Here is a 25,827-nt window from a genome sequence, read left to right as displayed (position 1 = left end):
AAGGGGCGTGGCAAGAGTGGGTGAGTCAGCGGTGCAAATAAAACTGCCGAGGGTTGGCATGGAGGTAGGCAGGTGGCAGATGAATGGCACGGAGGGCACAACTGCCAATCTGAAGCAGAGAGAGCGAAGCTTGACGGGTAGGTTAAAGAGCCATGTGGCGCAACGATTTCAATCAGAGATGGGGAACTTTTCGCTCTGTGGATGGTGACGGACTACAACTCCCATCGTCCCTGACCGTCGATTGTGCTGGAAGCTGAGAGCTGGAATCGAGCACATCTCGAGGGACGCAGGTTCCCCAGCGTCGCTTGGAAAAGTGGGGGTCTGCGTGAGTTTTTGCCAGTGGCAAAAGATGAAAGAGGGGGAAGCAGGCTAATTTCTTGCGGAAAAAATAAGAACAGGGTCTGTAACTTTTCATTTCATATCTCAGGTTCTACCAGTGCTAGAATCTCTCTCTCTCTCTCTCTCTCTCTCTCTCTCTCTCTCTCTCTCTCTCTCTTTCTCTCTCTTTTTAATGCAAGATGGGGATTTGGGGCTTGTGGTTCATTTGGCTCAGGGGGGCTTGGCCTGCGCCTTTTTTTTATAGAATATTTATTAAGGTTTTTAATAATAATACAATGCCGGTAAAAATAAAATAAAAAATAAAAAATAGTAACAAAAATACAGAAGTAAAAATAATTAAAAAGAAAAAGATAAAACATGCAGATTTTCCATTTCTCATTTTCCTTTAACATGTTTCCCGGACCTCCTCATACCTCCCTTTTTTGTATTCCGATTCAAATTGTTAGTTCAGCAAATCCTTACCATTAAGTTTTAACCTGTTTCTAAGCCTGTTTCTCATATTCCCTAAAGACATTACAGCTGGAAACCACTTAATTTCTATCCAACATCATTCTAACATTCATTAATTTTGCAATATTTCTGTAGGTAATCTTTAAATTTCTTCCAATCTTCTTCCGCCGACTCTTCTCCCTGGTCTCGGATTCTGCCAGACATTTCTGCCAATCCCATATAGTCCATCATTGGCCTGCGCCTTTTTGCCCCTCCCTCGTGACACCCATGAGGGTGAGCTGTGAGCCAAGATGCTCTAGGTTCAGAGGCCGTCCTGGCTGTAAACTCACTAAGGACGCGATCCCTGCGGCTGTTTCACGGTGTCGGTTGTCTTAGGTCAAGACACCCCCTTATAGACTGGGATGCACTTGTGGAATACTTACAGTAATAATGCATTTTTGACAGTCATGTGGTTTATAAGAGTGATAATTATCAAGAGCTGTAAGTCAGCTAAGTTCTGGCTAGTATAGACCAGGTATGTCCAACAGGTAGATTGTGATCTAGTAGATCACTGGACTGTGGTAGATCAATGGCTCTCCCCAAAGAAGCTCAGGAACATAGGCCTGAAAAAACCAGGCCTTCCTTCTTAAAAAAAACCTCAATCCTGAATCCCTAAAAAAACGGGGGTAGATCACTGCGATCTACTCACTGTTTTTAACTGTGAGTAGATCGCAGTTTCTTGGGAGTTGGCCACCCGTGGTATAGACCCACTGAAATGCATGGCTCCAAGGGGTTGTGATGACAAATTTCAGAACATGTGCTTTGAGTAGAATTAACACAAGCTCAAGGGCAGGACTATTGACTGAAATAATTGGCAGGCTCATTCAATTCTGGAACATGTAGTACTTTCCTTAACAGATAGGGAACACAGCCCAAGGAGAGCAATTAACATAATTTTTTCATGTTCAGGTAGCCTCAGTGGCACGAAGAACATTGTTTGGGTTGAGGCTGATGCACAGACAGTGAGCAGCTGCAGTTATCCATGCCCTGGGAACTTCAGCGCTTGATTACTGCAATGTGTGTTACGTGGGACTGCCCTTGAAGACAGATGGGGAACTGTAGCTAGCCCAGAATAAGCATGCTATGTTGCTAACTGGATCTGGAGAGGAGAGCCTCTCTTGCTAGTATTGAATCACATGTTCCAAAAGGAAGGAGAGCTTTCCCCCTTCAGGAAGATGGTTTTATGCTCAGGCAAATGCATGCAAATTAAGCTGACCAATCCACGGATCGGCTCAACGCATGCAATTAATCCAGGTGAGATTTCTCTTGGCTGGATTATGACTCAGTTGTTTTTGTTCTTGCTGTTATCAATTCATATTGACTAGTTGAATTCTTTTGCGCCAAAAATTGACCCGAAGCGGTAAAGATAGAAATAGCAAGGTCATTGAAATTAGATATAATAACAGTCACAGAAATATCCATCTGAAGCAGGGGGGATTTGATTTAAATCGGACTCGGAGGCTGAACCTGAGGAATCCCAGCCTGCACAGGATTCCCCGGCTCCAGAACCAGCTGAGCCGGGGCTGGGGCTTGAGCCTGAAGGGTCCTCACCTGTGCTGGATCCTCAGGTGCAGGCACCAGCTGAGTCCGCTCTGGCTCCTGAGGTGATGGAGGACCCATTGCCTGCAGGTGCTCCACTCTCAGTCCCGTCAGGGGAAGGTGAGGTTGCCTCTGGGTCCAGTAACCCTCCAGCCTTTCCTGAGCTGCAGAGGCTCAGGGCAGAGAGGCAGAGGGAACTAAGTTCCCGCAGGATGAGTGCTCGCCTGCAGGCCAGGAGAGACGAGTCACCTGTGGACCGGGGCTGCCCTATGCCTCAGGGCAGATAAAAGCCAGTCAGCCCTAGTCCCAAGTTGCACGAGCAACGTTGTTGGTAGCCAGTTCCTGCCTGCACCCTGACCTCACCCGACTCCCTGCCTTGGATCCAGCTTCAGCTTTGACAGACAGCCTCAATACTGCACCCTTGACCTTGGTCTGGACTCGGACCTCGCCTCACAGAAACCCACGGGACCAGCACAGGGGCAAAAGTGGAATCAGCTGCCTATGGCGCCACCTACTGTTGGCTCCCTGCCTTCCGCTCTCCTAGTCCAAAAGGGCGATAGCAGCCACCGTGGCGCAATACATATCATGCAGTTTTTGATCTTTGTCTATAATGTCTTCGTACACGTTACCTGACCGGAGAACGGCATTGGGAAATTCACAGAGGCATGCCCTGGCTATGTTTCGGCTTGCCTGCAGTTTTCAAAAATGCAGATTAGGAAGGGCTGCCTTTAATCGCGAGCTGGGGCGGATTTCTACACCACCCGCCTTCCCGCCGCTGGCTCGGAAGGGTTGCAGGTCAAGCTGGTATCTGAAGAAAACAGGAAGCAACTTTAGACTGAGTCAGGCTGCTGTTTTTGTTGTCATGCCGGTTTCCTTTCCATTTCATCACCCACCCTTCGCCCCAAGGACACAGTTATAATAATATAATAATTTATTATTTATATCCCACCCATCTGGCTGGGTCCCCCCTGCCACTCTGGGCGGCTTCCAACAAAACACTAAAATACAATGACCTATTAAACATTAAAAGCTTCCCTAAACAGGGCTGCCTTTAGATGTCTTCTAAAAGTTTGGTAGTTCTTTTTCTCTTTGACATCTGGTGGGAGGGCGCTCCACAGGGCGGGTGCTACTACCGAGAAAGCCCTCTGCCTGGTTCCCTGTAACTTGGCTTCTCGCAGTGAGGGAACCGCCAGAAGGCCCTTGGCGCTGGATCACAGTGTCCTGGCAGTTGCAGCAATTATAAAAACGCATTAAAAATTAGTTTAAAACAAATTAGAACAAGATGTGCCCTAATCTGTGCTTTCTTCCTGAAAGAAAAGGTGCTGAAACTCCCCTCGAATGAACCTTTATTCTAGTACAGGGGACTCCCCATTTACAGAGGTTCTGTTCCAGGCGCCTGCGCACATACATGATATTGCGTGTGGTGATGAGCGGGGAAGCTCCTTCCTTATTCCCCAGCCCTGCCTCTCCAGCTCCAAGCAGAAAGGACCAGGACAGTTTTCCCATGTGTCAGCTGTTAGCCGAGAAGCTGTGCTGCCCAGCTGAGGGTTGGCAGTGCTGTGCTCTGGCAAGCTCCAGCTAAAAAAAAACACACCCCTGATTCTAACATTTGAGCATTTATCTCAGTTGTCAAAGCCCAGGGTAAAGGGGCGCACCTGCAGCATTTAGCACCATACATCGCCCTGCTGCAAATGAAGAAGAGCCCAGACTCGCTGGAAAGCCACTCCCGATCTCAGGGGGGGGGGGTTGCGGGGCTCACGACCCCACCCACACTCTCGCGGGGCTAGCTCCAGCCCCGCGGGACTCAGGTACTCATTATTATTCAGTGTCGGTGCCAGCCAATGAGTGGCGTCTGGGGGCGAATCTTCTGGAGGGCACTTAAGGTCAGGGTAGCCTGGGCTCGCCCCTTTTCTCTCGCCTACAGATGTGCATCTCGGGTGGCTCCCCCTGCTGGTGTTTAACCCTTCCCGGTTAGAACCGGATAGTCTGTTAGGGCCAATGCCTAAGGCCAATACCGCTCTTACCTTTAATCAATAAAGTTGTGGCCATTTTTCGCCCATTAACCTAAATTCTGTTGTCCGTGTCTTTATTTACCCATCTGTGGGAGGGGGCGGGTATTGCCACGCAACCAACTCTGGGTTTGGGGCAACTGTCTAAAATGCTTTGAAAGGTTTTAAAAGTCTCTTCTCCTTGTGTGCAGATGCGAAGAGGTGGGCCTTCTTCTCCCGGGTCCATCCTCGTCCAGCTTTGACACCATTTGGACTCCAGCGCCACGATGGGGTTCTGCCGAGCTAGACTTCTGGCTTTGCTTTTGCTGCACGTAGCAGCTGGAGTGATGGGTGAGTAAGATGTTGGTGAAGCTGTTTGCGCGCTGGGGAGAAAATCACCAAGGACTTGTGTAGAGTTTGTTATTTGGAGATATTCCCTTAGTTCTGAGAAGTCGGTCAGTTGGCAACCTGAATCAAGAGCCCAGTTGCTGCTGCACAATTTTGGCCCCGGAGGCCCTGAAGAGTAAAGCTGTTGCTCATTCCTCTAGTCCAGCGGTTCTCCACCTGTGGGTCCCCAAATGTTGTTGGACTACAAATCCCATCATCCCTGAACTCTGGCCTTGCTAGCTAGGGGTGGTGGGAGCTGTAGTTCAACAACAACTGGGGACCCACAGGTTGAGCAAGGCTGCTCTAGTCTGTTCATGGGCCCAGAATCATTACCTCATGTCCGAAGTGCAGAATGAGGAGTACCTAGAACCAGCTGGGAGCAGTTTTCTGGATGCACAGCTCAAAACAGCTAGATGCTAAGGCCACATTCATTTAAAACACTTTATCACTTTAAACATTCCTGGCTCTCCCCGCCCCCCACAGAATTATGGGAGCTGTAGTTTGTCATGGGTGCTGAGAGTTATTAGGATACACCCATGTTCTCCCAGAACTAGAATTCCCAGAGTTCTTTGGGAAGAGGCATTGATGGAGAAACCACTCTGGAATTTGTGAGGCCTCCTGCTGCCTTTCCTCACCAATAGCAGAGGCCAGAGTTCGCTTGCCTCTGATTCTGTGGCTCCAGGGCACTATGCCATTTTTAAAAATTAAATACTCTGCAGGAATATAGGCGGAGGGCCTTCTTGGTAGTTGTGCCTGCCCTGTGGAACGTCTTCCTGTCAGAACGTAAAGGAAATAAACAAGTATCTGACTTTTAGAAGACACCTGAAGGCAGCCCTGTATGGGGAACTTTTTAATGATGGATTTTTTACTGCGGTTTTATAATTGTTGAGAAGCCCAGTCAGATGGGCGGCATCTAAATTATTGTTGTTCTTGTTCTTGTCATTATGCTTTTTCTGATTCACACTGCTGACAGGCATTTTGAAACTGGCTAATGAAGGCCACAGTCTGAGTAGTCGTTATATTTATAGAATTCTCTTGACTATTTTGGGACTGCATTGCCCGGAGCACAGCAGAGGAACTATTTCAGGTCAACTGTTTCAGAGGACCAGGAACATCAGTATACAACAAGTGGGACCTGCAACTGGATTTTGCAGTGTAAACAGGGCCGTTCCTAAAGGCGTGCAGAGCCCTAGGGGTCAGTCACACTGTCTAGGGGTAGCGGCCCGGTATAATGTGTGTACCGTATTTTTCGCTCCATAAGACACACTTTTTTCTTCCTAAAAAGTAAGGGGAAATGTCTGTGCGAATGCATGGTCCCTGGAGCAGAATTGCCCAGGGGCTAAAAGCAGATCATGCTTTTTTTTTTTTGAAAGAGGGAGATGGGTGTTGAAACAAGGCTGCTGACCGTTTGCTGATCAGGAGGGAGATAAGAGACGCTAGCAATAAAGGAGGCTGCCTGGGAGAGGGGAGGTAAAGACAGCAAACTTGCTAGGAGAGAAGACAGGACCAAAGCAATGAGGAGAGAAATTAGAAGAAAAGGAGGAGCAAAAAACTGCTTCAGCTAAGGAAAAGACACTAAGGCAAACAAGAGGGAAGGGAGTGTTGAAAGGAAGCAGCTGATCAGTAAGGGATCGGGAGAGAGATAAGGGAGGCTAGCGATAAAGGAGGCTGCCTGAGAGCAGGGAGGTAAAAGCCTATGGATCCTCAGGATTTTTACATTGGGTCACCCCAAATTCACCATCAGATCACATAGCATGTCCATGGCTACAGTCTGCACCAAAAAAATCACGCATCCACTGTTTCATGGGGCTGCAGTGGTGCAAAAACGTACAGTGGTACCCCGCAAGACGAACGCCTCGCGAGACGAAAAACTCGCAAAACGAAAGGTTTTTTCGTTTTCGAGTTGCCTCGCAAGACGAATTTCCCTATGGGCTTGCTTCGCAAAACGAAGCTTGCCCAGGGGACAGCGGGTCTTCTCTTTTGAAGCAAGGGGCAGCGGGGAGAAGCGATCTTCTCCCTGCAGCACCAGGTCCGGGGACAGCGGGAAGCGCTTCCCGCTGCCCCCGGACCTCTTTTGAAGCAAGGGGCTGTGGGGAGATCGCTTCTCCCCACCGCCCCTTGCTTCAAAAGAGGTCCGGGGACAGCGGGAAGCGCTTCGCGCTGCCCCCGGACCTCTTTTGAAGCAAGGGTTTGCGGGGAAAAGCGATCTCCCCACAGCCCCTTGCTTCAAAAGAGGTCCGGGGGCAGCGGGAAGCGCAGCGCTTCTTCCCCGCTGCCCCCGGACCTCTTTTGAAGCAAGGGGCTGCGGGGAGATCGCTTCTCCCGGTGCTCCGAAGCCGGGCGGGGGGGAGGGAACACCTGCCCCCACCGCCCGGCTTCGGAACGCTGCTCCGAAGCGGGGCGGGGGGGCGGGAACACCTGCCCCCACCGCCCGGCTTCGGAACGCTGCTCCGAAGTGGGGCGGGGGGGCGGGAACACCTGCCCCAGCCGCCCCGCTTCGGAACGCTGCTCCGAAGCGGGGCGGGGGGCGGGAACACCTGCCCCAGCCGCCCGGCTTCGGAACGCTGCTCCGAAGCGGGGGGGCGGGAACACCTGCCCCAGCCGCCCCGCTTCGGAACGCTGCTCCGAAGCGGGGGGGCGGGAACACCTGCCCCAGCCGCCCCGCTTCGGAACGCTGCTCCGAAGCGGGGCGGGGGGGGCGGGAACACCTGCCCCAGCCGCCCGGCTTCGGAACGCTGCTCCGAAGCGGGGCGGGGGGGGCGGGAACCTCGCACCCCGCCGCCGGGCATCGGAACGATGCCCCGATGCCGGGCGGTGGGGCGGGAACCTCTCCCCCCGCCGCCAGGCATCGGAACGAGGTCCTGGACCTCTTCTGAAGGCAGGCGGGGGCAAAAGTCTTTGCTCCCCCCGCCTGCCTTCCCGGGACAGCGGAGACTTCTCCGCTGCCCCGGGCGATCTTAAAATGCTGGCAGGCGGGAGCGAAGCGTTCGCTGCCGACCCCCAGCATTTTAAAATCTCCTCGGGGCAGCGGAGACTTCGCTCCCGCCCGCCAGCATTTTAAAATCGCCCCGGGACAGCAGGGGCTTTTAAAATGCTGGCGGTCGGCAGCAAAGCCCTCCTGTCCCCGGAGCTTGCGGGGCGGGAGGTGGGAAGAAGGGCTTTTCTTCCCACCGCCAGCCTTCAGAACAGCCTTCAGAAGAGCTCGGGGGACAGACTGTCCCCGGACCTGGTCTGAAGGCGGTTTCCCTAGGAACGCATTAATTGATTTTCAATGCATTCCTATGGGAAACCGTGCATCGCAAGACGAAAAAACCGCAAGACGAAGAGACTTGCGGAACGAATTAATTTCGTCTTGCGAGGCACCACTGTAGTTACAAAACACGGATCCACATGGATCCTCAGAATTTTTGCATTGGGTCACCCTAATTTCACCATCAGATGACATAGTATGACCAATACAATATATCATTTTGGGTTTTTTTTCCATGCTGAGTCCCCTTATAAGGGCTGCCCTGTTCTCCTTCCATGTATGTCTTTCCTGGGGGGGCCTTGGAGTGAAGCTGTGGGTCTTGCTCTGCCCCACCCAACAACTGACCTCTTCCTTATCGCATCCAGGTAGCCGGCCCTGCATCCCAAAGTTCTTTGGCCGGGACTCGATGGTTTGCGTCTGCAACAGCACCTATTGCGACACGCAGGACCCGGTCTCCCTCCCACCGGCCGGCTACTTCGTCAAGTACGAAAGCAGCAAGTCCACTAGCCGGATGGAGCGCAGCGAAGGGAAATTCCAGGGGAAAACGACCACCCCAGGTACCCCTTTTTGTTTGTTTGTTTCTTTCTCATTTATTGCTTCACGTAAAACTTTGCTATTAATGTACATAAAAATAATTACACAAATCTAGAGGGGGAAATGCCTGTTGTCTTTGTCCATGGAGTTTTCTTGGCAGGGATACTGGAGTGGCTTGCCGGTTCCTGCTCCAGATGGATCATGTTTGGTCAAAACTCTCCACTATGACCTGTTCATCTTGGGTGGCATAGCTCATAGCTTCTCTGAGTTATTCAAGCCCCTTCGCCATGCCAAGGCAGTGATCCATGAAGGGGTTTATGGAAGTGATGTATGGAAGTGAGAGCTGGACCGTAAAGAAGGCTGATCGCCGAAGAATGGATGCTTTTGAATTCTGGTCCTGGAGGAGACTCTTGAGAGTCCCATGGACTGCAAGAAGATCAAACCTCTCCATTCTGAAGGAAATCAGCCCTGAGTGCTCACTGGAAGGACAGATCCGGAAGCTGAGGCTCCAAGACTTTGGCCACCTCATAAGAAGAGAAGACTCCCTGGAAAAGACCCTGATGTTGGGAAAGATGGAGGGCGCAAGGAGAAGGGGATGACAGAGGACGAGATGGTTGGACAGTGTTGTTGAAGCTACCAGCATGAGTCTGACCAAACTGCGGGAGGCAGTGGAAGACAGAAGTGCCTGGCGTGCTCTGGTCCATGGGGTCACGAAGAGCCGGACACAACTAAACGACTAAACAACAAAGAGGAGAAAATCTAAAATATTCTATCCTATTTTTTCTGCATTATTAAATCTCTCTGTATAGTGATTTGTCTTCCCCCAAGTTAAGATGACATTGACATGAAGATGACACTGGCCCACTTTGCATACAGCCTTGAATATTTGCTTTATGAACAACAGCTGCAGTTGCACATGAACAAGCAACATTTGTTGGAACTTCCCTTCCTGGAGAAATGAGCCTGGCTCCCTCCTTTTGGCTGGCAGGTCAAGGCTTCCTTGACCCAAGAGGCTTTGGGGAAGTGACGGCTTTGCGTGAAAGCGCTGGTGACTTTTTGGAGTCCTCTGGGTGTGAGAGAATCAGAGAGTTGGGATGTAAGCTAGCTGTCAAAGCCAATCCATGACACTAGCCCAGTGATCTCGAGGTTTTTTGACCTTCCAGGTCAAGGGAAGTCATTGTCCTGCTCTGTTCTGCCTTGGTCAGACCACACCTGGAGTCCTGTGTCCAGTTCTGGGTGCCTTAATATAAGAAGGATATCGACAAGCTGGAAGGTGTGCAGAGTAGGGCAACCAAGATGATCAAGGGCCTGGAAACCGAGCCTTATGGGGAACGGTTGAGGGAATTGGGCATGTTTAGCCTGGAAAAGAGGACATGATAGCCATCTTCAAATATCTCAAGGACTGTCACGTGGAAGATGGAGCAAGCTTGTTTTCTCCTGCTCCAGAACATGTCCTTGACCCAGAATATTGTGTCCCGTTCTGGGCACCACAATTTAAGAAGGGTGTTGACAATCCGGAACATGTGCAGAGGAGGGCAACCAAGATGATCAAGGGTCTGGAAAACAAGCCTTATGAGGAACAGTTGAGGGAACTGCGTATGTTTAGCCTGGAAAAGAGGAGACTGAGAGGAGATCTACACACGGGAGATGGGGGTGGGGGAATGCTATCAATAAATCAGAAATTAAGTAGTCTGCTAATCAAGTTACAAGAAAGGAGATTCCGGCTAAATATCGGGAATAACTTTCTTACAGTAAGAGCTGTTCAACAGTGGAACGGTCTTCCTCAGAAGGTGGTGGATTCTTCTCCCTTGGAGGTTTTCAAGCAGAGATTAGATAGCCACCTGTCATGGATGCTTTAGTTGAGATTCCTGCATTGGACTAGATTTCCTTTGGGGTTTCCTTCCTAATCTACAGTTCTATGATTCTATAAGCCTGGCTAAACACAAATGTTCTCAAATTCCCCTGGAAAGGTAATAATGATGGCATACCAGGGAGCCAGCACTGAAAAGGCCCTGGTGGATGTCTCACTCCTGCTGAAAGCACACCCTTCTCTCCTTCTGTATTTCTGCTGCTCAGCCCTGGTCCTGGTTCTGGAGGTGGCCCAGCGGTACCAAATCATCAAAGGCTTTGGGGGCTCCATCACTGACTCGGTTGGCATAAATGTCTACTCTCTGACAAAAGAAACCCAGGACAATCTGCTACGTTCCTACTTCTCAGATGAAGGTAAGGGCTCAGGGACTGGGGGTTGGGGCAATCAGCACTTGGGGAGACCAGGGAAAGGGCTGGATCCATCCAGCAGTGACCAGGTCTTTGGAGGCTACATTGTCAACAGCTAAGGATCCAGACCTGATTCCTGGCTCTGAGCTGGGGGGATCAGAGGGGCTGCGGAGCCCAGGATGGTGGGCAATGGTCCATTGAACCAGATTCAGCAACAATTCCCCTAGAACTAGGAACCTCACGCTTTATAGTTTTAATAAAAATCTCAAAGCGGTTTACAGCATATTAAGTACATCAATCAATAAAACAATAGCCGGACGATGTTTCCCCGGCCTCTTGTGCAGCCTCTTCAGTAGGGCTGGTGAGTCTGGGCCTCGCCCCCTAGACCAGGTGGAAAAGACCTTGCAGGGAGTGGCCTTCACAGCCAGGCAATGTTCCTCTGGCCTCATGAATTAAGATCTTTAGAGGTCCCAAGCACTTCAAAGCTTTTGGTGCCCTCCATATATATGTAATTCAAAATACAGTGGTGCCTCGCAAGACGAAAAGAACCCGTTCCGCGTTTCTCTTCGTCTAGTGGTTTTTTTGTCTTGCGAAGCAAGCCCATTGACAGCTTAGCGGATTAGCACTATTAGCGGTCTAGCGGCTTTTAGGGATCAGCTGTTAAGCGGCTTAGCGGCTTAGGAAAAGGGGGGGGAGCGAAAAAACCCCGCGGGAACTCGCAATATTTTTCCGTTTTGCGAAGCAACCCCATAGGGAAATTCGTTTTGCGAAGTGCCTCCAAAACGGAAAACCCTTTCGTCTAGCAGGTTTTCTGTCTTGCGAGGCATTCGTCTTGCGGGGCACCACTGTATAGACCAGTGTTTCCCAACCTTTTTTGGGCAAAGGCACACTTGTTTGATGAAAAAAATCTCGAGGCACACCACCATTACAGCCCCGTGACGTCAGCGCGCAGCGTCGCGCCGGGAGGGACGCACGAAAGTGTAAGTTTCAATTTTTTTCCCTCCCCTCCTGTGTAAAGGGGAATGCACTCTGCTAAGTAAAGGCACTTGCCACAGCAGCGTCAACGTCACAGCACCCACCGGCACCCAAGAGAGAAGGGGTCTCAGCAGCCCTTTTGCCAGGAAGAGGAGCAAGAACGAGAGGAGGAGGAGGAAGAGGAAGAGAGTCCCCCCCCAAAAAAAACATTCTCCTTTTGATCTTCCTTATTTGCAATTCCTCATTGCAAAACAGCGGTTGATATAGAGCTGATTTTTTTGTTATTACAGTCCCCACCCCCTCACCTAGAAAAACACCCCCTGTCAATTTTATTATTATCATTATTATTATTATTATTCCCCGCCACTCTGGGAGGCTGAAGCCCTTTAAGGCTTCCTTCTGTCCACTCTCTGTGAATTACCTGCCCGGAGCGGGTTTCTGGGGGGGGGGCGCTGCTGCCGGTGTCCTCCCCGTCGAGTCTCGCCTTGCCCGGTGCGTGGCGGCCGCCCTTTCCCACACTCTGCCGGCTGCGCTGCCAAGCGGCTCGGCCTGTCAGCGTTACCGGGCTCGGCGGGCGGTAATTCCCGAAGAAAGCCGGCGGCGCTTGAAGAGCTGGGAAGCCCCCATTTGCATGTCTGTTTTCCGCAGCCCTTGGAGAGGATTAAGTTCCCTCCTTCCTGCCGGGGAACCTCCAAGCTTTGGGGGTGGGGGGGGGAGGAGGCAGCAAAGCGAGGCAGGAAGGAGAGCGCGGCTTGGCTGGGTGAGCTTTGGCAGGGGCAGGGAATGAGAGCCGCGAGGCGGGCGCTGTGGGCGGAAGCGCTGCCCGCCGAGCTCGCAGGCAGCCAGGCAGGCAGACGGCGAGAGCCCCGCGCTGGGCGACCTCTCCTCGCCGCCGCCGCCCCGCCTCTTGCCGCCCGACTCGCCCGCCTCCCTCCCACAGAGGTAGGCTGGTGTGCCGTGGGAGGGAGGCGGGCGAGTCGGGCAGCGAGCACACGCGGGGCGGCGAGCGAGCTCCCTCCCACATCCCATCGCCGCTCGCTTCGGCCGGCCTAGTGGGCTGTCGCAGGCGGAAGGCCTGCGCATGCGCGAGGTTTTCGCGCCTTCCTCCAGTAGGCCGGCCGAAGCGAGCGGCGATGGGATGTGGGAGGGAGCTCGCTCGCCGCCCCACGTGTGCTCGCCGCCGCCGCCCCGCCTCTCGCCGCCCGCCTCGCCTGCCTCCCTCCCATGGAACACAAGGCAACGTTCCGCGGCACACTAGTGTGCTGCGGAACACCGGTTGGGAAACACTGGTATAGACAACAATACATTGTAGAATAGCGTATTTTTTGCTCCATAAGATGCACCTTTTTGCTCCTAAAAAGTAAGGGGAAATGTCTGTGCGTCTTATGGAGCAAATGTGTGGTCGATCGCTGGCTCCCTTTCCGGCCCTGCCCCCTTGCCCAGGCTTCCATTGTTCAATGTTCTGCAGACGGAGGCTGTTTGTTTCCCCAGCGACATGTGACAGGCTAATTAGATTATCTGTCTGGAAACTGTAGAAATGGCTCCTTTCCTTTCCTAAAGAAGCTGCAGAACTGTGAGTTGAACCCCATAAAAACCCGGATTTTTTCCCTTTGCAAAGTACCGTATTTTTTGCTCTATAAGACTCACTTTTTCCCTCCTAAAAAGTAAGGGGAAATGTGTGTGCGTCTTATGGAGCGAATGCAGGTTGCGCAGCTATCCCAGAAGCCAGAACAGCAAGATTGTTCTGCTTTCACTGCACAGCAATCCCTCATGCTGTTCTGGCTTCTGAGATTCAGAATATTTTTTTTCTTGTTTTCCTCTGCCAAAAACTAGGTGCGTCTTGTGGTCTGGTTGTCTTATAGAGCGAAAAATATGGTAAGCTCAACTTTGAGCTGATCCTCAAAAAAGGAGGCTTTTCCCCTTTGCAAAAGCAGCTGCTCAACTTTCAGCTGATCCTCAAAAAAACAGGGCTTTTCCCCTTTGCAAAAGCAGCTGCTCAACTGTGAGTGGATTCCCCCCCAAAATGGGGCTTTCCCCCTTTCCTCCTCTAAAAACTAGGTGCGTTTTATGGAGCGAAAAATACTGTAGTTTTTTTAGTTTTTCAAAACAAAACAGACAGTAAGATGGGGAATAATGTTTTTTTTTTATACCTACAGATAGGTAGCCGTGTTGGTCTGCCATAGTCAAAACAAAAAAAATTCCTTTCGGGTAGCACCTTAAAGACCAACTAAGTTAGTTCTTGGTATGAGCTTTCGTGTGCATGCACACTTCTTCCAGGTGCTACTGGAAGGAATTTTTTTTTTATATACTTCCACTTTATTTATATTTCTTTAAAAATCTGCTTTTTTCTAATGGCAAAGTCTTTGATCGGATCCTTACGTAACACATCTGCTTCTATGCATGGTATAGGGGCATCCAGCCTGCCTTGTTGCATAGTAGTTCTGCTGGAATTTTTTGATACTCTCCAGCTGAGAAAATGAACGCTCAGCAGAGCAATCTGTGGCCATTAATGTTAATGGAAAATTTACGCGGTGCCCCCTTTCCCTCGATGCCCTAAGCATGTGCCTGTTTTGCTTAATGGTTAATCCAGCCCCGGAGATCAGAGGCTCTGCGTGCAGAAGCCTGAGTCCCCAACATTTCTACTTGGGTAGAAGGGCTGAGAGAGATCCTGGAAGAGTGGCAGCTGATTGGAGTAGACCAGGGAAGCTGTGGTCCTCCAGATGTTGCGGAACTACAACTCCCATCAGCCCTGCCCATTGGCCATGCTGGCGGGGGGTTGGTGGGAGCCGGAGTCCAGCAGTCTCCAGGAGACCCACAGTCAGTCAGTCAGTTTTATTGCACACAGCCAAATGCTGCCGCAATATACACAGAATCATTCAACAATTAAAAGAAAATATACTGGCTTGATACAAAAAACTTAAAACATTTATATTATCAAGACATTACCTACTCTAAACAGAGCTATAAAAGTACCTCAATATACAAGTTAAGACATTAAACACTAAAATTTATAAGCTAAACTTATCACATGGCCACTAATATATTAAAAAATAATGTTAATTAATACAGTGTGCAATTATATTCGGAGTTTGGTGATAAAGATAGAATATACAGGTGAAACTCGGAAAATTAGAATATCGTGGAAAAGTTCGTTTATTTCAGTAATTCAACTTAGAAGGTGAAACTAATATATGAGATGGACTCATGACATGCAAAGCGAGATATGTCAAGCCTTTATTTGTTATAATTGTGATGTACAGCTGATGAAAACCCCGAATTAACAGTCTCAGAAAGTTAGAATATTAAATGAAATCAGCAAAACAAGGATTGCAAATAGACCAATATTGGAGCTGGCTTTGCATGTCATGCATCTATCTCATATATTAGTTTCACCTTTTAAGTTGAATTACTGAAATAAAGCTCACTGGAAGGACAGATCCTGAAGCTGAGGCTCCAAGACTTTGGCCACCTCATGAGAAGAGAAGACTCCCTGGAAAAGACCCTGATGTTGGGAAAGATGGAGGGCACAAGGAGAAGGGGATGACAGAGGACAAGATGGTTGGACAGTGTTCTCGAAGCTACCAGCATGAGTTTGACCAAACTGCGGGAGGCAGTGGAAGACAGGAGTGCCTGGTGTGCTCTGGTCCAGGGGGTCACGAAGAGTCGGACACGACTAAACAACAACTGAAATAAATGAACTTTTCCACGATACTCTAATTTTCTGAGTTCTACCTGTAGCTTGATGCAGCACTCGGCTCGATGCATCGGTGCTCTGACTTGGTCTAAGGTGGTCTTCTCTTCCTCCACACCTGCAGGAATCGAGTACAACCTCTTGCGCATGCCAATGGCAAGCTGCGACTTCTCCGTGCGCCCTTACTCCTATGACGACTCGCCGTACGACTTTGAGCTGAAGAACTTCAGCTTGGTTCACGAGGACATCAAACTGAAAGTGAGTGGGGCAGCCGCGGAGGTGGCAGGGGGTTGGCAGGCAGGGGGTGGCGGCTGCAGCCTTCCCCCCTCGTGGGCAGAGGCCTGTGACGTTTATCTTGCTTACCGTATTTTTTGCTCTATAAGACTCACTTTTTCCCTCCTAAAAAGTAAGGGGAAATGTGTGTGCGTCTTATGGAGCGAATGCAGGCTGCGCAGCTATCCCAGAAGCCAGAACAGCAAGAGGGATCGCTGCTTTCACTGGCCAGCGATCCCTCTTGCTGTTCTGGCTTATAAGATTCAGAATATTTTTTCCCTTGTTTTCCTCCTCCAAAAACTACCGTATTTTTCGCTCTATAAGACGCACCAGACCACAAGACGCACCTAGTTTTTGGAGGAGGAAAACGAGAAAAAATATTCTGAATCTCAGAAGCCAGAACAGCAAGAGGGATCGCTGCGCAGTGAAAGCAGCAATCCCTCTTGCTGTTCTGGCTTCTGGGATAGCTGCGCAGCCTGCATTCGCTCCATAAGACGCACACACATTTCCCCTCACTTTTTAGAAGGGAAAAAGTGAGTCTTATAGAGCAAAAAATACGGTAGGTGCGTCTTGTGGTCTGGTGCGTCTTATAGAGCGAAAAATACGGTAATTTATATTCTTCTTTGGCGATCCCTCGTAGCTGAGTAAGATTCTCTCCATAAACACGGTTTTCAAAAGTGAGTCCGTAAGCGACTGTACAGGCCAGTTCTGGATCCACACGTCCTTCCATAGTGGGGACATAGGTTTCCGGGTGGGAGTTGATCACAGTGAGGGTTTGCCAAGCGTGCCTTCCTCTTAGTTCTTTTCTCCTTTTTGTCCTGAGTTTGAGCATCCTCAAAGCCCATGACACCTTCGGTAAAGGCTGTTCTCCAATTGGAGCGCTCGCAGGCCAATGTTTCCCAGTTGTCGGTGTTTATTTAATTTATATCAGGTGCGGGGAACATCTTTGGCTTTCCAGATGTTGCTGAAATTCAACTCTTATTGTCCCTGGGTGTAAAGTCCAGTGGGCCACCCTCTCCCTGGATGACCTGCAGTGGGACTTTATTTTTCAGATACGGGGGCCAATGTCGATAAAATCAATTCCCTGCTGCCTAGTTCGAACAAACCGGTTATGTTTAACACAGCGAAGTTTGCAATAAAAGCTTCTCAACTCAGGAAAGCCCAAGAGTCCTGTCTGGTGCCCTAAGTTTTCTGCCATTTGTGGATTATTATGTTTTCATCATATGAGCTATATTATGCTTTTGAGACCCGTCGTTTCTTTCTTTCTTTGTTTTTCGCTATAACCTGTATTTGGTTTGACCACTAGAACCTGATGATGATGATGATATGGCAACAACCCCCAAAAATGGTTTTAAAAGGATTTGTTCTAGAATATGCAGAGGCGTCCTTCCGGCCTTGAGCTGTAATCAAACGAGTTGCACCTCGCGAAGGAATAACTGGAGCTTCAGTTCCTTTTGTCCGAAGTCTTCCTCACCGGCTCCTTGTTCTCTTTCTCCCCACAGATCCCCCTCGTTCACCGTGTCAAGGCTATGTCTAAGAAACCCTTATCCCTTATGGCCAGCCCCTGGTCCTCTCCGATTTGGATGAAAACCAGCAATGCGTGGAAAGGGAAGGGGTCCCTCAAAGGGCAGGCAGGAGACCGGTATCACAAGGCGTGGGCCAACTATTTTGTCAGGTAAAATTGGTATTAGCGGAGGGAGGGGACTGAAGATGAGAGAGAGAGAGAGAGGACAGTGGTGTGGCAGGGCGATCCGCGCCCATGCGGACAGGGCGAGCCTCTCCGCCGTCTCCACCTCAGCTGTAGGGCGGCTGAGGGAGAGGCGGTAGACAGACACAAGTCCCACGCTGCCGTTTCAGGCCGCGCAGAACCTGCCGGCGCCTAAGCCACCACGTCACTCCTAAAGTTTCATGAGCCCAATTTTTAAAAAATACATTTTGTGGGGCCCCCCCCAGTGATGACACCTGGGGCAGACTGCACCCCCCCTTCCTCCACCACTGAGCGTGGATCCATGGTGCTGGACTCTGGGAGACCAGGATTCACATCCCCACTGGGAAGGTTTGGCCCAGTCGCTGAGTCTGACCGACCTTGTTGTGAGGGCGGACGTAAGAAGCTGCCTCGTGCTAAGCCAAAGCCCTTGGCTGTCTGGTCCACAGGCTGCCAGCCATGGCATGTGTGCGAGGGCCTTCATTGGCCAGGGGCTGTGAGCTTTCATTTAAACACACACACACACACACACACACACACACACAGAGTAGTCTCTAGGCCAGAAAGAAAGAAAGAAAGAAAGAAAGAAAGAAAGAAAGAAAGAAAGAAAGAAAGAAAGAAAGAAAGAAAGAAAGAAAGAAAGAAAACTACCCATCTACGTGGATGCGGGTGGCGCTGTGGGTTAAACCACAGAGCCTATGACTTGCTGATCAGAAAGTCATCAGTTCGAATCCCTGCGATGGGGTGAGCTCCCGTTGCTCGGTCCCTGCTCCTGCCAACCTAGCAGTTTGAAAGCATGTCAAAGTGCAAGTAGATAAATAGGTACCACTCTGGCGGGAAGGTACACAGCATTTCCGTGCGCTGCTCTAGTTTTGCTAGAAGCGGCTTAGTCATGCTGGCCACATGACCCGGAAAAACTGTCTGCAGACAAACGTTGGCTCCCTCTGCCAGCAAAGCGAGATGAGCGCTGCAACCCCAGAGTCGGCTACAACGGGACCTAATGGTCAAGGGATCCCTTTACCTTTACCCATCTACGTAGTTTTTGTGAGTTGGGCCAGCCTGGCTGTTGCCTCCTGTCAGCAATCTTAGCCATTGTGGCTACTGGCCATTTGCAGCCTTCTCCTTGAATTGGTCAAATCCTCTTTTAAAGCCATCTAGGTTGGTGGCTGCCACTGGCTGGTGTAGGAGCAAGTGCCATCATTTGCCCTGTGTGAGTAAGTCCTTTTAAAAAAAATCTGTCCTCAAACCTCCATCTTTTAACCTTCATTGAACGTCCACAAGTTCTTCTGATAGGAAGGAGGGAGAAAAGCTTTGCTCTGGCCACTTACCCCATGCCAGGTGTAAATTTCATAAACTTCTCTTTTCTCCAAACGAAAAGGTCCCTAATAATTGCTTCATCCTCGTTTCCATTGCCCTTTCCCCCCGAACCTTTTCCAACCCTACAGTATTGTTTCTGAAGCGACCGGAACCGAACACGGCATTCCAAAGGCAGTCGCGCCACAGATTTATACCTTAGTATGGTTGCTTAGGGACGCGGGTGGCTCTGTGGGTTAAAGCCTCAGCACCTAGGACTTGCCGATCAAAAGGTCGGCGGTTCGAATCCCCGCGGCGGGGTGCGCTCCCGTTGCTCGGTCCCAGCGCCTGCCAACCTAGCAGTTCGAAAGCACCCCCGGGTGCAAGTAGATAAATAGGGACTGCTTACTAGCGGGAAGGTAAACGGCGTTCCGTGTGCTGCGCTGGCTCGCCAGATGCAGCTTGTCACGCTGGCCATGTGACCCGGAAGTGTCTGCGGACAGCGCTGGCCCCCGGCCTATAGAGTGAGATGGGCGCACAACCCTAGAGTCTGTCAAGACTGGCCCTTACGGGCAGGGGTACCTTTACCTTTACCTTTTATGGTTGCTTAGAATCGAAGGTTTTGAGGCAGTCTCACTTAAAGCAACAGGTATATTCCCCCCGTCCCTCTGCCAGGTTCCTGGATGAATACGCCAAGCGGAATGTGACCTTCTGGGCGGTGACGGCGGAAAATGAACCTAGCGCAGGGCTTCTGGAAAACTACCCCTTCCAGTGTCTGGGCTTCACAGCTGAGCAGCAGCGGGACTTTATTGCTCTTGATCTGGGCCCTGCCCTGGCAAACAGCTCCTACAAGGATATCCGGCTCATAATCCTGGATGACAACCGCATACATTTGCCTAGCTGGGCCAAAGTGGTGGGTACCGCACGGTGTTTTATTTGAAAAAAGGAGTTGCCAGTAAGCTCCCTCCCCCATAGGTGTCAACTTACGGATTTGAAAATAAGGGACCAGCAGCCTCGAAAATAAGGGATCAGCAGGCAAAATAAGGGATTTCCCCAGCACAGGTATGTCCAACTTCTGAGCCCCTCCGAGCCAAAGGCAGAAAGCCCAGCCAGCAGCCAAACGAAGCCTCGAGCGGTGGTTCCCACAGCGCAGCAACCCAGCAAAAGGGATGCAGCAAGGAAAACCACCGTCACCTCTCCGCTGGGAAGCGCTGAGCAAAGGCGAGTCCCCAGGCAATGCGGCCGATTTGATCAGCACAAGGCATGCAAGCTCCACCCCCCAGTCGTTCTTAGGCTCCTTATTGGGTGAGCAGTGCAGCCAAGCAACACAGTTGGAGCCTCTCTCCTCCCTGACCGGCAGGGAGGGAGGGAGAGGAGCTGCTTCCTTTGACATCATCAATAAGGGACAGCAGCGGGACATGGTGCTGGGATAAGGGACTGTCCCGCTATATAAGGGACGCTTGACAGCTATGCCCTCCCCTGCCTGCCCCCCCTCCCTCGCCACTGCTGCTTTCAGCCCACTGGAGACGTTTTTGTGTGAAAGTAGCACTGCTAGAGCTGAAGGACTTGATCTCCTTCCTCAGGGCCTGTAAGACAGAGCTATTCCACCTGGCCTTCAATTTGAATTAGCCTGATTCTCCGTTCCCTTTTCCCTTTCCTTTTTTTTATGAAGATACCCTTCTGGGACCCCACAATTATACTCTTCCCTGGTCTCCTTGCTGGCCCTAGTAGGACAAACTTGGCCAGCAGTTAGCCCTGGTGATCATTTGATGTTTTCTGACTGGGTCGCCCCCCCACCCCGCAAAAAAATGACCCTGAATTTTTGAATTTTATTGACATTGATACTGCATTATGTGTTTTTATGTTGTTTTTAAGTCGCATTTTAATCCTTGTTATATACTTGCTGTTAGCCGCCCTGAGCCCGGTTTTTAAACCGGGAAAGGTGGGGTATAAATATAATAATAATAATAATAATAATAATAATAATAATAATAATAGTTGTTGTTTTCCCTTATTTCCTTGCCGTGTGAGCCGCTCTAGCTGGGCCACTTTGTTGTAGACCTGCATTGGTGGATCACACCAAAGCGCCACCTTGTGGTAGAGGAGAACAGCTTTGCTCGACCACAAAGCAGCACGGTTAGAGCGGGCGGCACGTCAAGCAAAGGAAGAAAAAGAAGAGCCAGCTGCTCTAGCCGTGCCACTTTGTGGTAGAGCAAAGCAGTCCTCCTCTACCACAATGTGGCGGGGCTAGAGCGGCCCACACGTTAAGGAAAGGGGGAAAAAAGATATGTACCGTATTGGCCTGAATATAAGCCACGTTTTCCCCACCCTCCCTCCCAAATTCTGACTGTGAAAAGTGTGGCTTATATTCGCAACCTTATGTTGCCAGCAAGGCTCCCCCAGGAAGCAGCCTGGGTATTATTTTCTTTTTCTTTTCTCCCCTTCAATTTTGAAGGTGCGGCTTATTTGTGGGTGCGGCTTATATTTGGGCCAATACGGTACTTGAACATGTTTTTGAATGTGATTCCCCCCTGCATCATCATAATAATAATACTAATACTACTACTACTAATAATAATTTGTATGTTTTTAAATGATTTTTCCGCCTGCAGGTTTTTGGTTTTTTTGAATTAATATGCCCCCCTTCTTCCCCTACAGAGGTTGGCAGTAATCAGAGGTGCCAACGAAAATTGCGGGTTGCCGGACGTGACGTCCTGATGTTGCTGTTCCCTTTCTTTCTCTGTCCGTGTGCATTTCTTCCCCCCTGGCTCGATGATCAACTGACGCTTCCTTCTCTTCTTCTGCTAGGTACTGAGTGGAGACAGCCCGGCTCACCGTTACGTCCACGGCATTGGTATCCACTGGTACCTGGACTTTATTGCCCCCATTGCCAGCACAGTAGGAATCACCCAACAGCTCTTCCCGGATTACTTCATTATCTCCACCGAAGCCTGCACCGGGTCACACTTTTGGGAGAGGGACGTGGTCCTCGGCTCCTGGGATCGGGGGAACCAGTACAGCCGCAACATCTTGGCGGTAGGACCTGTGGTGGCTGGGCTGGGGAGGTGGTTTGGGCCGCCCTGGCTCCTTCTCTCCTCTCCCCTCCAGTTGGCGGCGCGTGAGACTCTTGATCTCAGGGTTGTGAGTTTGAGCCTCGAGTGGGGCAAAAGATTCCTGCATTGCAGGGGTTTGGATTTAATAATAATAATAATAAATTTTATTTATATCCCGCCCTCCCCAGCTGAAGCCGGGCTCAGGGCGGCTAACAACAATAAAAAAAAAAATCATTCTAAAATCATTTCATTATAAAATTAATTCAAATCAAATTGATGGTAACCATTGGGCTAGAGTTCTGTGAAGATTGGCAAAGGAGGGAGTCAGGCTGTGCCCTGGCCAAAGGCCTGGTGGAACAGCTCCGTCTTGCAGGCCCTGCAGAAAGATGTCAAGTCCCGCAGGGCCCTAGTCTCTTGTGACAGAGCGTTCCACCAGATCGGAGCCACAGATGACCCTTCTGACTCTTTGCAGTTAAAACCGAGCAGCTTCTCCTTACAGAACCTTAACCAACACGTCACGGGCTGGATCGACTGGAACCTGGCCTTGGATCTGGAAGGCGGACCCAACTGGGTCAAGAACTTTGTGGACAGCCCCATCATCGTGGATGCGGGCAACGATATTTTCTATAAGCAGCCGATGTTCTACCACATGGGTCATTTCAGGTGAGGCAATGCCTGCTGCTGGCATGTTTGCTGCCCATGTCGTGTACTGGTTAGAGGCCTGGCCTGGGTCCTGGGTTCAAATCCCTCAGCGCTTACTGGATTACCTATCAGACTATCATTCTTCTATGAAATCATGCGCAGGCTTTGAGATAGGAGCAACGGAAGAACGTAGAGAATGGACTTTGGGAGCTTAGAAAATAAATATAGATGTGTTTTAATGCAGCTACTAAGGGGGAATATTGAAAAAAGCATGAGGGAAGGGGTGACAGGAAGTCAAGAAGAAAATGTGTAACAACAACAAAATGATACCGTATTGGCCCGAATACAAGCCGCACCCGCAAATAAGCCGCATCTTTAAAATTAAAGGGGGGGAGAGAAAAAGACAATACCCGAATATAAGCCACTCCCTTAAAATTAGAGAAAAAGAAAAGTAAATTTAATTCAGGGGATAAAATAGTGGTTTTATTTTACCATGTTCCATATATCTAGTATTTGGAAAACAATAGCTAAAATCGCAAATTGCTATTCCGCAGGCACTCACACCTGCAAATGGCAAATGTGGAAGAAAATCCTACAGGTGCTAGAGAGGACCCGTCAGTGGCTTGAACACCTGTTCGTAACATTGTAAATGCAAATAAAAAATCAACACTGCACTGTAAAATATGGGGAAAGCGATGGATGACATTAGAATTAATTGCACAACAGTCTCAAGCTTGCAAACTGGCAATAAAACATTTCTTTGTTCCGTTTTACTGTATGTCTGTTTCAGCAGCGATATCGTAAAAGCCATATTTGTAAGGTCGCGAATTTAAGCCACACTTTAAATTTTCACGGTTGGATTTTTTTGGGGGGAAAGTGCGGCTTATATTCTGGCCAATACAGTATGTGTGATTGGAATTATGAATTATTGCATGGTTTGGAAGGTTTAATAAAAGATTTAATTACAAAATCATTACTAAAATAATAATAATAATAATAAATCTCCCAGCGCTTTCCACAAGGCCAGGCTTTCCTGTTCTTCCTCTGATGAGGAACTCCCTGGCTGAGACCTGGCAGTTATCAGATTCTGTCTCCTCTCTCTTTCTCTCTGCGCAGCAAATTTATTCCGGAAGGCTCCCAGCGCATCGGGCTGAGCGTAGTGCAGAAAGGCTTTGGGTGCAGCCTGGAGCATGTGGCTGTACTTCGCCCCGACGGAGCTGCCGTGGTCGTCGTTCTTAACCGGTGAGTGTCGGGCACTCGGGTCAAAGGCACAGGGCAGATCTTGCAAGCAGGGAACTGAGAGAGAGAGACCTGGCCAGCCAGCGGCAAGCAGGGTAAAAGCAAAAAGGCGCAGTGGTGTAGCAGTCCGGCACCGCAGGGGAGTCTAGCCTGATAGGTGAGCTGTTCAGAAAGCACAGTTGACCATATCATGTCAATCCAACCTTTTAAAAAAAGATAAGGTAAAGATAAAGGGAGCCCTGACCATTAGGTCCAGCCGTGACCGACTCTGGGGTTGCGGCGCTCATCTCGCTTTATTGGCCGAGGGAGCCGGTGTACAGCTTCCGGATCATGTGGCCAGCATGACTAAGCCGCTTCTGGCAAACCAGAGCAGTGCACGGAAACGCCATTTACCTTCCCGCCGGAGCGGTACCTATTTATCTACTTGCACTTTGACGTGCTTTCGAACTGCTAGATTGGCAGGAGCAGGGACCGAGCAACGGGAGCCCACCCCGTCATGGGAATTCAAACCGCCGACCTTCTGATTGGCAAGTCCTAGGCTCTGTGATTTAACCCACAGCGCCACCTGTGTCCCTCTTTTAAAAAGATAGGCCAGCCTTATTCTTCCAGAGCAGTCTTGTTTTCCAGCAAGTGTTACCTACGGGTACCTACGGGACCGCCTCTCCTGGTATGCCCCGTGGAGGACCTTAAGGTCCACAAATGACAACACCTTGGAGGTCCCAAGTCGCAAGGTGGTTAGATTGGTCTCAACTAGGGCCAGGGCCTTTTCAGTATTGGCCCCGACTTGGTGGAACGCTCTGTCACAAGAGACTAGGGCCCTGCGGGACTTGACATCTTTCCGCAGGGCCTGCAAGACAGAGCTGTTCTGCCTGGCCTTTGGTTTGGACACAGTCTGACCCTTATGTTTCCCTCCCCTTATGGTTTTGATCTATGGGCTACTATTAAAATGAGGCTGCATTTTAAATTGTATTTTAACCTGTATTTTAAATTGGGTCCCCCCTCATTATGTTTTTATTGTAATTTTACTGGTGTTAGCTGCCCTGAGCCTGGCTCTGGCCGGGGAGGGTGGGGTATAAATAAAAATTTGTTTATTTGTTTATTTATTATATAATGAGCATTCATTCTGATCTGTATGCAGGGAGAAGAAATGTAATCAAAGTTACAAAACATAGGAGCAGAACAGAGACAGTTTCCCACCTCCCCCCCCCAAAAAAATTAGATAATGCAGAAAAGTAAAAAACATTTTTTAAAAACCAGTCAAATCCTCTTAAGCTAATAATTTCAGGGCTTCTGAAAGCAGTCTATTTCAGCCATGAAATGTTTGGGGGAACAGGAATGTGTTGTTGTTGTTTTTTAAAAAATCCTCCTCAATGTTAATAATAAGAGGGAGGGATACCCATCTCACCAGGGAAATTCCACTTAGAGGAAGCCACCACCTAAAAAGCCCTGTCATTGTTCAACACCAACCCATGCAGTCCTGATACGAAGTATTGTTTATTCCTCCTCTCACGTTCTTAATTTGCTTCCTTCCCCCTTCTCAGCTCCGGGTTCAATGTCCCCTTTGCCATTTCCGACCTGAATGGCCTTATTCTGACCGAGATCCCCGCCAACTCCATCCAGACTTATCTGTGGAAGCGCCAGTGAGCCCAGCGCTCAGGATTTCACCCCCCACACTTGGAAAACTGTGAGCTTCTTCAGCACGATGCACAATGATACCCAGGCCTGGTTTGAGGCCTGCCTCGCTTCCTCTCAGATCCAAGTGGGCCTTACTTGGTGGGTCTACTACTGACCGGTCCTGGTTTGGGATCTACCTCATGAACTTGCACTTAAAGCGGATTTAAGTGGCGACGCTTTTGTTTCTGCCGCACATTTGAAATGAGCCGGACTGCAGGGAGACCTGAAGGAAACGACCGGAAATTCGTTCTCTTGTTCAGTGCAAGAAGAGGAACCACTCTGAGCATGAGAGCACCCAGATTGAATGAAATGAAATGAAATAAAATGAAGAAGGCCCCGCTGGATGGGTGCCCAGATTTGAAAAGGGAACAACGTGTTCTCTTTGCCTGCTGCTTAGGAGCCTGTTGTTATTGTTGTTGTGTTATGTGTGATACTTTTTCTCGTCGGACTTCTGGCATTAAAAGAGATCCCACTTGGCCACGTTGCCTGCTCTCTGTGTTTCCTCCTCATATCTGCAAGAGCTGTGTGGCCCCTCCACA

At 49.9% G+C, this 25,827-nt stretch overlaps 2 protein-coding genes and 1 long non-coding RNA gene across 3 annotated transcripts in view; 2 read left to right on the top strand and 1 right to left on the bottom strand.

Annotated features, from left to right (window-relative positions):
* Nucleotides 1–25,827, top strand: part of LOC309358446 (lysosomal acid glucosylceramidase-like) — a 165,852-nt gene that overhangs the window by 76,000 nt on the left and 64,025 nt on the right. The gene's annotated exons all lie outside the window — the stretch shown is intronic.
* LOC309358472 (lysosomal acid glucosylceramidase-like) lies at nt 4,568–25,765 on the top strand. The gene is made up of 10 exons (XM_081891627.1): nt 4,568–4,706; nt 8,358–8,549; nt 10,603–10,749; nt 15,534–15,667; nt 17,185–17,357; nt 19,356–19,593; nt 21,489–21,716; nt 22,233–22,396; nt 23,492–23,617; nt 25,156–25,765. Exons 1-10 carry the CDS (start codon nt 4,643–4,645, stop codon nt 25,256–25,258), a joined length of 1,569 nt encoding a protein of 522 aa, XP_081747753.1. The 5' UTR covers nt 4,568–4,642; the 3' UTR covers nt 25,259–25,765.
* LOC309358844 lies at nt 8,557–15,527 on the bottom strand. Its single transcript, XR_014163663.1, has 2 exons — nt 15,398–15,527; nt 8,557–9,262 (listed from the first exon to the last, which is right to left on the bottom strand). It is a non-coding gene; the product is annotated as an uncharacterized lncRNA (long non-coding RNA).

The sequence above is a fragment of the Podarcis melisellensis genome, assembly GCF_964234715.1.
Source record: "Podarcis melisellensis genome assembly, chromosome: 16".
Classification (NCBI taxonomy): Eukaryota; Metazoa; Chordata; class Lepidosauria; order Squamata; family Lacertidae; genus Podarcis; species Podarcis melisellensis.
Note: the sequence above shows the minus strand (reverse complement) of the source record. Positions and strands in the feature narration are given on the sequence as shown.